The following is a 13,667-nucleotide window of genomic DNA, read 5'->3' as shown; positions in this document are numbered from 1 at the left end:
AGTCAACACGTCAATGTTGAAATCGCCACCGAAAACAACTGTACATTGTAGATCATGTGCATATGAAAATAATTTCTTCAGGAACGACAAGAATCGCTCGACATTCCCATTGGGTGGACGGTAGAATACAGAGAAAAGAGTTCGTGCGTGCAGCACAGATAAGACTTCACAGTCTTCCGTCAAGAGCCAAAATTTATCAATGCAATTTACTGAAAGATTACCTTGCACAAGCATGCTAACACCACCTCCACGCGAAGTGGTTCTGGACCTAGTAAAACACTGATAGCTCGGAAGGCACCATGGGGTAGAGTGTTAGTCATACCACGTCTCAAAGAGCATTATGAGATCGAACTGAAATTTGAGGCTTTCAAAGAAAAAATCAAGTTCAGCTTTATTTCTAGCAGACTGGCAGTTTAGGTGCAAACATTTAGTCGCCCGACTATGAAATTTCCAATATAGTTAACAAAATCTCATGGAGGTAACAAGCCGGTGAAAGACATGGTAGTAGAAGACAATTATCCATAAAACATGTTTTATGATTTCAGTTCATCAAGGTCGGCAGCACAGGTGATCGTGTGCGCATGACTGCCTTCTTTTTCCCTTACAAACACTTTTCCACGACGGTGCCAAGTGAAACTGAATCTATTGGCACTTGCCCAGTCTTCAGCGGTCTTCAAAAGCGCCCTGTTATGGGCAGTTAGGTTTTCCAGCATGAAAACGCCTTTTTCTAGTGTTTCTACCTTTCCGTGTTTCTACTTATAAAAATAACTCCAGAGGGCAGCAAACTTTGTCCTAATCACCTGTATCCTATGTCAGCCGAACCCATCCCCCGCTTGCGCAGGTTCTAATCTCGTCACGTTATGGTTTTCTTTTTCAATTAGACATCACAGAGGCGACCCTACCTCCTGTCTACTTTGACTTCGGCGCCATGTTCCCCCTTGGCCAAGACAAGTACGGGAGCCAATTAAGTAGGTATTATGTACTTAGATATATTGCTCTGTCTATACGACGATACATTCCTGGGGGCGTTTACAGAGTGCAAAATCCGATTATATAAACATCGGTCGAAAAGGGGAAGGCTCTGGAACAATGCTTCGACTGGGAGACTTGAGCAGCACGAGTGGGCCGGCCCCACTTTTACATCTGTTCATAAGCACTATAACAATGGTTATAACGATCTGTATGTAATATCCTTATGTACTTACATAGCTAATTCTACCGTTGTAACGTATTGATAATAGCTTATTTTGTTTTTTGTGAAGTGCCTGTCCATTCATGTGCATTCATTATGGAGATATTTTTTCTGTTATGTGCCCGGCCTGCTTAGATCCTGTTGTGGGCTCCAGCTTGTACTAAATAAATAAAAAAAGTCTGCCATTTGTCTTTGTGAAGACTTCAGCATCGGCTAAGGATTGCGTTTGGAATGACTTGCGGGCCTTTAGATGTTTGCCTTCAGCTGACGCTCTTCTCGATGTATTGCTACCAGTTGTTTGGATAGGACAGCTAATGCTTACTTGTGTAAATACGCGATGCAGGGTTTTATTCATATTTACGTCTTCTTTTATAGTACTTTTTGACTATGCCGTAAGGCAGCGCTCCTTAAAAAAACAACAACAACAATGCAGGGATTAAAGTGGGCGTTCGTAGACGGCCATTTTTTCGTGCCCCAGCAAGAAGACTCCGAACGGAACTGACTTGGAAATCTCTTCTCTGTGCACGCCAAGACAGCGCAAGATGTAGAGTTTGTCGTCGCATGCACGTCGGACAACTTCAGCGCTTGTATATGAAGGTGACATGGAGGAAAGGAACACAATAGGAGAGGCCTTGACGTCACGCTTTTGAAGCTGGAGATATATTGCACTTAGAAGATATTGCATCGAATAAGGCAGGCCGTAGAAAGGCAAGGCATGATGGTTTGTCTTCTGTGTTTCGTGTCTTGTGCAACTCCGCCTTATACTTGAGGATACTTTAGTTTGACCTATAGATACATATACAGTATTACTTTCTCACTATTGCCGTTACGCATACACGGCGTTTGGCGGTGATGGCGACATTTTTAGCAACTGTTTCACGGCAAAAGTAGTTGGCATATTATTGCCTTGTTTGGTGGAAAGTGTAAAAAAATAGAAAGTGTAAAAAATAGTAAAAAAGTATTGCTACGTCCCGACAGGCGTACATTTTATTAGGTTGACCTTTGCGAAATATTCTCGCAATCACGTGGGACGATGACGGCAATGCGGAGACAGTTTGACGCGTTTGTGCCTAGCCTCAGTCACTTGTCGTGACCTGCGCTGTTTGCGACGCGCGCGTCTGCGCCGCAGTCTACCACCGGGTGAAGCTGCACCGAAAGGACGAGCGTCAGGCAATACAGCACCGGCGCTTTCTGGTCTTCTGGGTGGAGAAGCTGCTCTACGAGCTCGACCACGTGCGACTCAGCTTCATCCTGGACCTCGGAGAGTCCGGATACGGAAACATGGTGCGCCCACCACTGCTTGATCCTCGATGCTATTATCACAAAAACCATAAATTTGAATACCAAGAATACTAGAAAAAGACCTGGACGTTGGCGCCTGCGCATGCAGCCATTAGATCCATTCATCCGACATGAGCATAATAGGTAGAACATTGGCATCTTTTGGGGCATATCGTTGTCCCCAAAGCCCAAATAAATATCGCCATCGGTCATGCTTGCATTTCCTCTCTTGAAAACTCTGCGCTCGCTACTCTCCTGCCAAGAATGCTCTGTCACGCTGACAACGCGCATGCGATCCGTGAGTTGGAAGTGCAGGGCGCTTAAGCCTTAAACAAAAGGAAGGTACGCACCGTAGATGCCCATTATTGTTCGGGAAGAAGATAAGCGGCAATGGGTGCAAGCGTTTCTTAAACTGCAGATTTGTCTAAACTTCCCCTTTTTGGCTTCGAACAGTCTCTTCAGACCCTATGTGGACCTAACATGTCAGCACATTTGTTGTTTGTAACAAATATGTGGAGCCTAATGTAGCTGTTAATTTGTACAACCGTTCTCTTTCAAGGTATTAAAGAACAGTTTATTGATGAGGAAACAGGGCAAAATACGTCAATATTTTATAACTGAGACTCTAGATTTCGGAATCAGTTGTAGAATAGATCCATATATGACGCAGTGTTGTAAATGAGTATGTAAATTCATGAACCTTTGTGCGTCATAGGTGATGTTTGTGTCTCTAATCCCAGAAATTTATTATAACTGCCTTGATTGAGAGGCTTCTTCCCTAAAATGATTTCTCTGTGCTAAATTCTATGAAAAAAATCTTGTATATGGTGGGAAACAGCTTGGCGTTCGTGTGTGCAGCGGTTGATGATGCTTTCTTCTTGCTTATTCTCTTTCTTTTTTGTTGCCTGAGCGAAGAGCTTAGAATAGCCGGCGCCAAAGAAACATTCCTCCCATTTCTTAAAGAAAAAACAAGACTGTGGCATTTTCAACTGCCATGATCCCACTTCTGGCGGCTAACTGAAGTATCACTGAAGCCGCTTGATGAACCACAAATGTGGGTGCATGTCAACATGACGGAACTTGCATATACGCGAAAGGAAATACAAAAAAGGACTTGTGCGAGCACGAAATAAAAATATTAATTCATTGCTCCTTGGGCGTAAGTAGCAAGCGCTTAGCATGTCATCCTTGCTTCATATTGTCAAGTATAGCTGGATTAACGGGCACATCACGTGTTTAGCTGTCTGTGCTTGAAGGTATCATAGAAGCTGGCAATTTTGTTAGCTGCAACGGGCGGATGATTTAGCTCGGCTCGCTTTAATCTTGTCGATTAGCTTCTCTCTTTTCTATTCATCTAGACATATTTCTTTGTTTGTTAGATGTGGCTGTGCTATAAAAGAAGGTGCGTAGAGAAAGCAAAAAAAAAAAAAAAGGAAGAACGGCAACAAAAGGCATCAATTAGGCGAATAACGCTGGTACGCTACAGCTCAACTCTCAAAAGCATTAGTCAATGCTTTGTCCCAGGTTGTTTTTCTTTGTTTTGGACGTTACTATCCCGCAGCCGTCAAAGCAACCTTGTTGAAAATATTATTCGCCTCCATGCGAAGCGGAACTATAGTATTAATATTGGGGAAGGGTACTCCAGTCACTTGACCTCCCAATTTCGCAGACGAACGTATTCCGAAAGTGTAATGCGCTTAGCTCAGCAATTTGATCTTTTTTAATTCTTCTTCAAGCGGGAAGGGAGCGAAGACCACAACGTCCAATTTCCTTTATGTACAAAGCTATGCCCGTAAACATCAAGAGCGAAATCTCTTCTTTTTATTTTGTACGACGACGCGGGTTGAACGCATAGTCACTGTTAGCTCAACAAGCGAGAAAGTGACAAAGCTATAAGATACGCGGGCGGGACTTTGGGGGTCCAGGCAAAACAATCGCAAATCCCCGAAATAGACGCGATACTTATTCAAGGGGCTCGCCCCTTTTCCGCAAATGTAACTTGCACAAACCTGACGCTTACCTGCGGGAGGCGGATGCAGGAAGTGGCTGCAGGAAGTGGGCCCCGAAACAGTTTCTATTTCTCGTGCGCCCACTGGCGTATAGTGCGTAGCACGAAGGGTGGCAAGATAAGGTCAGCACGACTGTGGAGCGCTACATGCGAGCCCTCGCTTTTATCGATGTAGTACGTCTCGCTAACAGATTCGGCGGCCGAGTTTTACTGTGCAGGCTGATCACACTTATAGCGCGAAGGTTCCGGCGCATGAAAGAAAGCGAAAGATGGACTGACCAAGGAATTTCAGCGGCGCGATGTAACCCGGTTTACCATCAACCCAAACCAGCCCCGCTCGGAAGCTCGATGCTTTTGCAAAACGCACAACACAGGCACGATAACTAGGAATCGTATTCCATAAGCTCTCTGCCGTAAAAATTAATTAGAAATTCGTTTTTTAACATGGTTATCGAGAATTCTCCGGTGTAACCTACTTGTTTAGGCTGATACAGTCACGTTCTGTATAGTGCTTCTCTAAGGAACTTCATGCTGCCGAAAGAAATTCAGATACCTCAAACATGGCGGATAATAATGAAACGCAAAGACGAGAAATAAAGGAGCGAACCATGCTGCTCGGTTCTTCCAGCCCCTGTTAACTAATTGTTATAGTTGCGGATGATTAACGTAAGTGCGCGCTCATCCCATATGGGCTTACGCCGCGCCGTGAACACAGTCCTCTAGCACATATTCGCGTGTGCATATGCATGCATTTTCTTGTTACCCGCCGCGTTGGCTGTGTGTCTGTGTTCTGCTGCTGAGAACGCCGTGGCTGCTCCCTTTTTGATGAGGGTGAAATTCGAAGACGCTCTTCGAGTTAGATACGGGAGCAGGATAAAAAGCATGAAGAGATCAGAGTTAATCGAAGCCCCTCTGCGGCATCTCTCACGGCGATATGTAGCTTGTCACCCACTAATCACATTTTTCTTTTTGAAGAAGCCAATGCTGACTTTTAAGCACGGTTTGAAAGGAGTATTATAATTTTAGTGTTTCCAATGGCGCAACATGTTTTTTCAGGACATGGAACTGATTGGGTTCCTGATCAGTCTGTTCAAGGAGTACTACCCATGGGCCCTAGGTAAGCGTGTTGCTTCAACACTACGGTCAATACAAGTGTGGCATCGCAGCGATAACCGTAAAGTGGGTAAGTCATTAAATGGCGGTGGCAAAAATTTGCAGGGGACACGAAGACCAAGGTCATGTGGCTTAACAATAATGTCGTTTTTAGCTTTAGTCCTTACATCACGGAGCGATGATAGCCAGCAATAGCATGTAGAAAAAGATGCGGGATGTTATAAATGGTGGTACGCGATGGCGAGATATCTTGCAGAAAAGTTCAGTAAAAAGCAAGAATGCATTGTGCTTTTCATAATATAAAAAGCTTGTAATCAGTAAACTTAGAACTATTTCTTGGGGTGATCGAGTTAGCTGTATGGTCATCCGGATAATGCGCTGGAGTGTTAATGTTCCTTTTAAAAGTGCCAGGCTGCGCGGATCCCCCAAATGGCCACTACCACCGCTTAATTAACATTCAGGCTAAGCGATATTGTACAAATGAGATCCTGGAACGTACAGCAAGAGCGGTATTCTACGTTAGAAAGCCTTAATTCAGTATGCACGCTTGCCACCATAACATTTGCCAAAAAACCACCGCGCAGGCTGGCCAGCTTGGCAGGTTTAATGTTTAGTGGCGGCAGTTTTGCAGTACGCTACAGAAAAGGAGAACTCTCGTTTCTACACAACAGTAGAGAAAAAATTGACAAGTGTGAATACGGAAGGAGACACGGATATGAAAGGAGTAAGCGGAAGAGATTCACGGCAAGGGCTGTGTGAGCAGGACGGTAGGAAACGAGAGTATGGCAAGTTGTTCATCAGGTCTACGTTCTTCGACAGCTCTCCCGAAGGCGTAGTCACCGAGTACCGCTACGGGAATGTCACCCGCTCTTGTCTGCTTGTTCATGAATTACATTTTCTTTTCCGACACTCTCTATTTGCAGGCTACATCATGGTGTACGACATGCCCTGGCTATTCAACAGTGAGTGTTTTACTTACTGTTACAACTTAAGAGGAAGCTTTAGCTCGGGCCCAACTCCGACGCGGCCTACTCAAATACATGTAAAACGCAAAAACGCTTTTGTGAGATAGCCCCTGGACCAATTTTAATGAAATTTGTTGCATTTGAGAGAAAAAGTTAAATTCTAGTGACTGTTGGTCGCGGAATTTCTGTTTAGGTCCTGAATTTTGTGTAAAAAATGTTCAAAAATCCGAAAGTTTGGAAAAGAAGCACGAAGTTTACAAATTCAAAGCTCTGCATAAAAAAACAGATAATCTCGGTTCTGTAAATGGGATCCATTATATCGTTGAAAGTGGACAAATTCGATATGTTATTTTGTATCTTACCTGAATTTGTTACGTTGGTTACAAGGGTCCTGCAAAAGCTATATTTACATATTACTAAATTTTTTGACGTTCATATGTAGCGTATAAAATTTGTCCCCTTTAGATGTACTATTACACGGAATTCACGGAATTGTATAATCAACTTTCGTTGCTGAGTTACAGAGTTGTAAACTTGATAGTTGTAAACTTGAAAAATAAAAAAAATTCAATTTTTGCCAATTTTTAATAAAAAAATGACGACCTAAATAAAGAACTCGAAACAAACATTCGCTAGATTTTAAGTTTTTCTTTTAAATGCAACAAACCTCGTCAAATTTGGTGCAATGACTGCCGAGAAAAACGAATTGTCCTTTTGCATGTATTGACATAGGAGCATCCGAGCTAAAGCTTCCTCTTAAATCACCGGCTTACAACTCGCGCTTTTTTGTTCGTTAAACTGTGTTATACGTATATACATGACTGGACCCGACATTTCCCCATGCCAAGAGTCGCTTAGTTCTGAACAGCCGAACGCTTTAATTACGCCGGTGCTCTTTCAAAGCGCACCCGTTGCGGACACGCAGTGGTTCTGACGTTCTACTGTTGAGCACGAGGTCGCGGGTGCGACTACTGGCCGCAGTGGCTGCATTCCTACGGGGGCGGAACGCGAAAAATACTCCTGTACCGTGTAGTGATTTTTAGAAGAAAGGAAGAGAGAAGTGCAGTGCCGTAACTGTCTCTCAAAGGAGGACACCTCAACAGCACTGCACAGGGTAAGGGGAGTGGGGAGAAAAGGATCAGGAAGAGAAGGAAAGAAAGCGGCAAAAAAAAAAAAAAGGACAAGGTTGAAGAAGGAGCGATGCGGGGCTTATAGCCGCGCTCTCAGCTGCGTTTCGCAGCAAAAGTCAAGGAGGGCAGCAAGCACTCTTTTGACGATAGAGGCGTGCGCTGCGGGAAACAGAAGGGCTCCCTCCGTGTCGCAAGGCAGACCCACGCGACGATACGAAGCACAAAGCGCAGTGCGCTCAACATCAAAGGATGCTCCTGTACCGTGCTTTGCGTGTGCGTCAAAGAACCTCTGGTATTCGAAAAGTAATTCGGAGCCCTCCCTCTCGACGTTCCTCGTCACCAACTGTGCCAGTTTAGGGACGTCAGATCCCACATCTAATTCTAATTTCACGAAGTGTGCAAGTCGAAAGCGCAGCGTGTGGCTGAGCACTTTCGTTTGACGTTACGCTCATCATGAAAATTTCAGGAAGACTCACCGGCTGTAGAACCACTGCTAAATAGAAGCTCGCGGGCTCAACCTCCCGCCAGCCGTATATTTATGAGTTTAGAAAAGTAAGAAAGCCGGTAGACTCTGATTTTTCGCCTATGTTGGAGAACTCAAAGTGGTTAAAACGAACCGAACCCTTTTACTGGAGCTTCCATTATAGTCTGTAGCCAAAGAATGTTAAATGTTCAGAAAACCTAGGCAGCAAACGATAGCAAGCAACCTTAGCGCATGCCGGAGGTAACCGAAAGTAGGAATCGCGAAAGTTTTGGCTATTAAAGACTGTCATTGCAATTACTACAATCACGTTGTTCTTTAAAAGAAGAAAACGGGAATGCTTCCTCTTGGTGAGCCACCGTTCCATTCGTAAGGGCTCCTGAATCCAGGTCCCAATTATTTAGCACTGCCAACCGGATTGAACATCTTGCATACACGACAATGTGGGTTCGTAGTAGACCTCTATCAATTTCTTAGTACATCACATGATGATAGCTGGTAGCCAGTACCTCAGCACGTGATTCCCGGCCACGGCGGCCACATTTCGATGGGGGAGAAAGGCAGAAACTCCCGTGTACCGGGAACTGGGTGGAGGTTAAAGAACCTCAGGTAGTCGACATTAACGGAGAGTTTCCGCCTCCCACCCCTCCGCTTTACGGCGTGTTTCGATATTATATCGTGGTTTTGGGAACGAAAAACCCCATAATTCAATTTTTAACTACAGTACGTGCAGGCCTTCATAAAAAAAAAAAGATCCTTCAGAGAAGTGACGGCAGCGTAGGCGCTAGTAGTAGACGGCTTGGACGGCGTTAATAGGCGGTTTCAGATTAAATTAGGTCAAGGTTATACGTACCTATGCAATCAACGCGGATAAAAGTGACGCAGTGTGGTGAAAATTAATCCGGAGTCTACAATACGGCGTGCCTCAATCACTAAGGCGTGCCTCAATATCACATCGTGTTTGTGGTATGCAAAGTACCAGAATTCAGGTAAATAATTAAGTGATGCAGTTTTGGCGTATACGCTTAACTGATAAAACCGTGAGCAGACCGTCGTGTAAAACATCATTTCCAGTTGTTTTCGCCACCATACATTGCATGTATAGTTGTAGTCATTTCCAGCATGCGAAGTCAAAGAAGAGACCCTGATGACCCCGACTCTTGTGAGCAGCCGCCGCACTACAGGCAGTCTCGCTGCGAACTTCTAGTGTCCATGTTTTGTGTGCGCCTACTTTTCCCTATGTCATTAATCCCTACTAACTTGCTCTTGATGTGAGCATGTTGTTTGGCCTTCGCAGTTATTCACTGCCAGTCTGCTTACACAATGAATCACGACTCCGGCAGTTCAAAGGAGCTGCGTAAATTTTCTTACGCTGAAATAACACAGGCAGAGATTGGAGTGGCGTCCCTTTGAAAACAGGCGACGGTAGGCGATGTGGGAATTGCTACTTATGGAGCCCAGTCCAAGTGTTGCTGGTATTTTTTAATTTTGAATATTGTGTTAGGCTATGTATGCTTGATATATCGAACCAGTCAAATTTTGCAGACAATTTATTTTATTTACTGGCAGAATAAATATTCGTTTTTACGCTCTCAGCGGCTGAATTAATTTTTAAACAGACGGTAGTCAAAGAGCCACACATGGGAGCTTCAACAAAAAATAAAAAAAAGAAAACGAAGAAAAAGAAAAGTATGCAGCCTCAAATCTTCCTCGGAGTCTGACAAGGTAACTTCAAAGGCTCCAATGGAAAAGTGCAGGAGTGGCTACATGGCCTCAGATGTAGCGCACTTACATACGTTAGCGCGAGCGTTGTTCGTATCTCTATGAGTAAAATTCACAATTTGGCCACTGCTCCTAATTTCCGCCCGAGATTCTCTCTTCATACTTTTTTCTGTGAAAGAGAATTACGAGCCAAGTCAGACAACCTAGGTTTCTTATCCTCAGGCAGCTTTCTGTGTTTCGCTTTCGAAACTTTACACGTACGTTGAAGTATAACAACCTCAGACACCGCGATCATCGGCGAGTGAACTGAGTGCCTTCTAGTTTCCTTAGAGGGGTGTTACCGGCCCGGCGCTTTATCCTCTAAGCTGAATGAACGTAGGCGGAATAAACTAGGCGGCTTGTGCTTTGTTAATCAATTCGAGCGTTAATTACGTTCTCGTATTCTTTTTTCTCTTCCGCATTTCTTCTCGCCGCCGGTGTGCAGCGGCTTGGAAAGTGATCAAGTCTTGGGTCCCGGCCGAAGGCGTGGAGCGCGTCAAGTTCGTCGACAGGAACACCATCACAAACTACGTGTCTCCCGAAAACCTGCCGGATTACATGGGTGGCACGGTAATCACTTTCTCGAGCTACCGGTCTCGCCGCGAGTGACCTGGGACGGAGGAACGCCTCCTTCGCGTGGAACTGCTCGAAATGAATGGGCGTTGCACGGCTGTCGCACACCTGTCGCCGGCTTCAAAATATTACTGCCTACGTGTGGGACGCACGGACAATGACTACTCATCACACCACGCGGAACTGCATTCGCCCATTCCTTTTTGCTTGCGTGTGGCTCACTAGAAACAGCCTCCGCCGGGCGCCTTCTGCTGCGTGGCAACGCTCTTGCGCACCGCGCGTGTCTGGCTGGTCGAGGAAAGCGCGATTACCAAAGCAGATGAGGGTTGACCTTGCTTTAAAGGAAATTCTTCTGCATTTAGAACTTCTTCTCAGATGTTCTTTGGAACCGTTCTTTGAACTGCCGGGATGGAATAGGGGGGAGGGGGCAATGGAACGTGAAAGAAGAAAAATGGCGGGATGTTTACACAGAAGATTTCGGCAAATATGCAGTACGGTTCCTTCCCATTTCCGCACTGCGTAAAACGCAAGATGACGCCTGCTAATGGGAAGCCATGTTGTTGTGACTGGAAACCTGAGCCAGTCACCCACTCGTTGGAGCAGTCTGCGTGAGAGCGAACCATGTTCGACTCATCCGATTAGCTACCAAACTCGTATAATACATGCCGGCTGTAGTATGTTTCTTTACAGTAGCACATATTAGGCGAATTATATCAATGGTATACTATTCGTAGTCGAATTCTATTGCTCAGAATATTTTTAAACTGTGATTAGTTTGCCAATTAGTTCAGTTATTCAAATGTGTATATGTTTGCTTTAGCCTATAGATCTTTCCGTACAAGTTGCAAAGTGTGCTCAGTAACTTCAAACTTAGTTGTTAAAATCCCGTTTCCTTTTTTGTGGCTGATTTCTTCAGGCTTGAAAAAAAAAAAAAAACCCGATATACAATACCATACAAAAAGAAAAGCTCCACTACGTTTTTGCTCGTCTGGTTTACATGACTCTAAACTAATGTTTCCAAAGAGCCCACATGCACGTTTCGAAGAAGCCGATCCACTTTCAGCGCCAACTTATTGCTTATTTCGGATCACGGCGGATTTCCATGTTTACAGCGATGGTGCTGATGTGGCTGGCTGGGCACTGGGACGAATATTTAAAATGTTACGCAACTGAACGTAGCTATAGCTAATTACGCATTTTAAAAAAATACGCACACACACAAGCTGCTGACAGTGTGATACAGGTCTGTGTCATTCATGTTCTTGTGTTATCACTGTGTGCATTAACGCACGCACGTTCACTCACTCACTCACTCACTCACTCACTCACTCACTCACTCACTCACTCACTCACTCACTCACTCACTCACTCACTCACTCACTCACTCACTCACTCACTCACTCACTCACTCACTCACTCACTCACTCACTCACTCACTCACTCACTCACTCACTCACTCACTCACTCACTCACTCACTCACTCACTCACTCACTGCGGTGACTTTGCGGCTATGGTGTTGCGCTGCTAAGCACAAGGTCGCGGGTTCAATTCCCGGCTGCGGCGGCTGCATTGTGATGGGGACAGGGGGGAAGGGAAGAGAAAAAATGCCCGCAAGAATGACCGTGTCCCGTATATTGGGGGCACGTTAAAGATCTGGTGGTCAAAAGTAATTCGGAGTCCTCCACTGCATATGCATGCGGTATATGCATACCGCATGCATGCATATATGCATATATATATAGATTATATATGTATATGTATATGTATTATATATATAGTATGTGCGTTCCGTGATATAGATTCACGTGTGCCCGACTCGTGATTGGGTTCTGCGTTCGTCGAGTGTACCGCGGACAGTGGACGATACGAGGCTTGTCGCGAAGGCTCCTTCCGATGGCCAACCGAGTAGCCGACAACATCGCGCGCTCAGCCATCGACTCTAAACTGAGCACATATATCGCCGCCCTCGAAATCTGTTTCGCACGAGGAGATACGATGCGTGGAGGTTTGCTTCAGGTCGCATTTGTCGTGGTCCTTTTTATCCCAGCGCCACAAACATTGATTTCTCATCTGTGGTTTCACATGAAGACCCGCTCTACGTCACCGCGTCGACGTTCGCTGAGCAGCCGCTTTCGGGCGCCGCCGGCACCCTCTTTGGCCCGACAGGAGGTGCCTCTTTTGAGCGCTAGAAAGTTGGCTCTGGCTATCCGGTGGTCGAACTGCAGGCAATGCTGGCGTGCCGTATGTCTTCCATAGAAAGTAGGCAGGAGATCAATTACGGCGCGTACTCCTGCATTTCTTACCTGGTTGCCTGTATACCTCATTTCCGGCTGTTCTTATCTTTAACCGCTCTGGTTGACTTTAGTGTGAATGACGCGGCTGGAGACGTATCTACAAGCTTTAACGGAACGCCTCCATATGTATACCGTCATACATCCTTCCTCCCACTGATTCTAGTTATCTCTTCGGCATCTTCTGAGGGAAGAAGTATATATCTTTAAGCAACTCTTTTCTCTTAGAAAAGCGCACCGAGCGAAGAAACGGCAGGGTTTGCTCGACAAGAACATTTTGTCTCCTCGTCTAGATACCAAAGCGAGGGCACGCGAAAACCACTTCTGAGAACCCAGTACTCGCAAACAACGCTCTGTTTTGCTCGCGAGCACTGCAGGATAAATTGTAACGCAAGCCAGGACTGGAGATGTCACTAACGCCTGATGGCAACATAATTCGCGAAGGAATAGTAATGACAGTCTTCTATAGAAGGAAATAAATAACGAATGTTCTGACCAGAGACTACTGCCTGATCTTGGCTGTCCCTCGATCCTTGCTAACCAGGAGGCCGAAAGCCCGCTAGCAACGAAATGTTAATGCTGAGCTCGAAACGCGGATTCTGGATTATTTTTTTTTGACTTAGTTAGGGACAGCGAAAGATGCCACCTATACAAGAAGTGTGTGGCTACATTTGCCGTTACAAATATACCTCAATCTTGAGGATTTCCGTCGAACCAGGTTTGAGCAAATATTTATGAGCCCCGCATTAACCAGACCCTCAGAAACCATTTCTCAGTGGAACTTAGCCTGGCCCATCAAAACTCTGTCTTTTGTTCATTCTTTCTGCAAAGTGCAGAGCTTGTTAAATGTCCAATTTTCTAACGTAGCTTC

At 45.2% G+C, this 13,667-nt stretch overlaps 1 protein-coding gene across 3 annotated transcripts in view; it reads left to right on the top strand.

Moving 5' to 3' along the window:
* LOC142571534 (motile sperm domain-containing protein 2-like) overlaps positions 1 to 13,667 on the top strand; it is a 59,458-nt gene that overhangs the window by 21,792 nt on the left and 23,999 nt on the right. For all 3 annotated transcript variants that reach the window (XM_075679964.1, XM_075679965.1, XM_075679966.1), the window contains exons 3-7: positions 882 to 968; positions 2,322 to 2,476; positions 5,538 to 5,598; positions 6,518 to 6,556; positions 10,377 to 10,501. In XM_075679964.1, the coding sequence (XP_075536079.1) occupies positions 882 to 968; positions 2,322 to 2,476; positions 5,538 to 5,598; positions 6,518 to 6,556; positions 10,377 to 10,501 (467 nt within the window). The remainder of the gene's footprint in view (positions 1 to 881; positions 969 to 2,321; positions 2,477 to 5,537; positions 5,599 to 6,517; positions 6,557 to 10,376; positions 10,502 to 13,667) is intronic.

The sequence above is a fragment of the Dermacentor variabilis genome, chromosome 2 (genome assembly GCF_050947875.1).
Source record: "Dermacentor variabilis isolate Ectoservices chromosome 2, ASM5094787v1, whole genome shotgun sequence".
NCBI classification, from domain to species: Eukaryota; Metazoa; Arthropoda; class Arachnida; order Ixodida; family Ixodidae; genus Dermacentor; species Dermacentor variabilis.
Note: the sequence above shows the minus strand (reverse complement) of the source record. Positions and strands in the feature narration are given on the sequence as shown.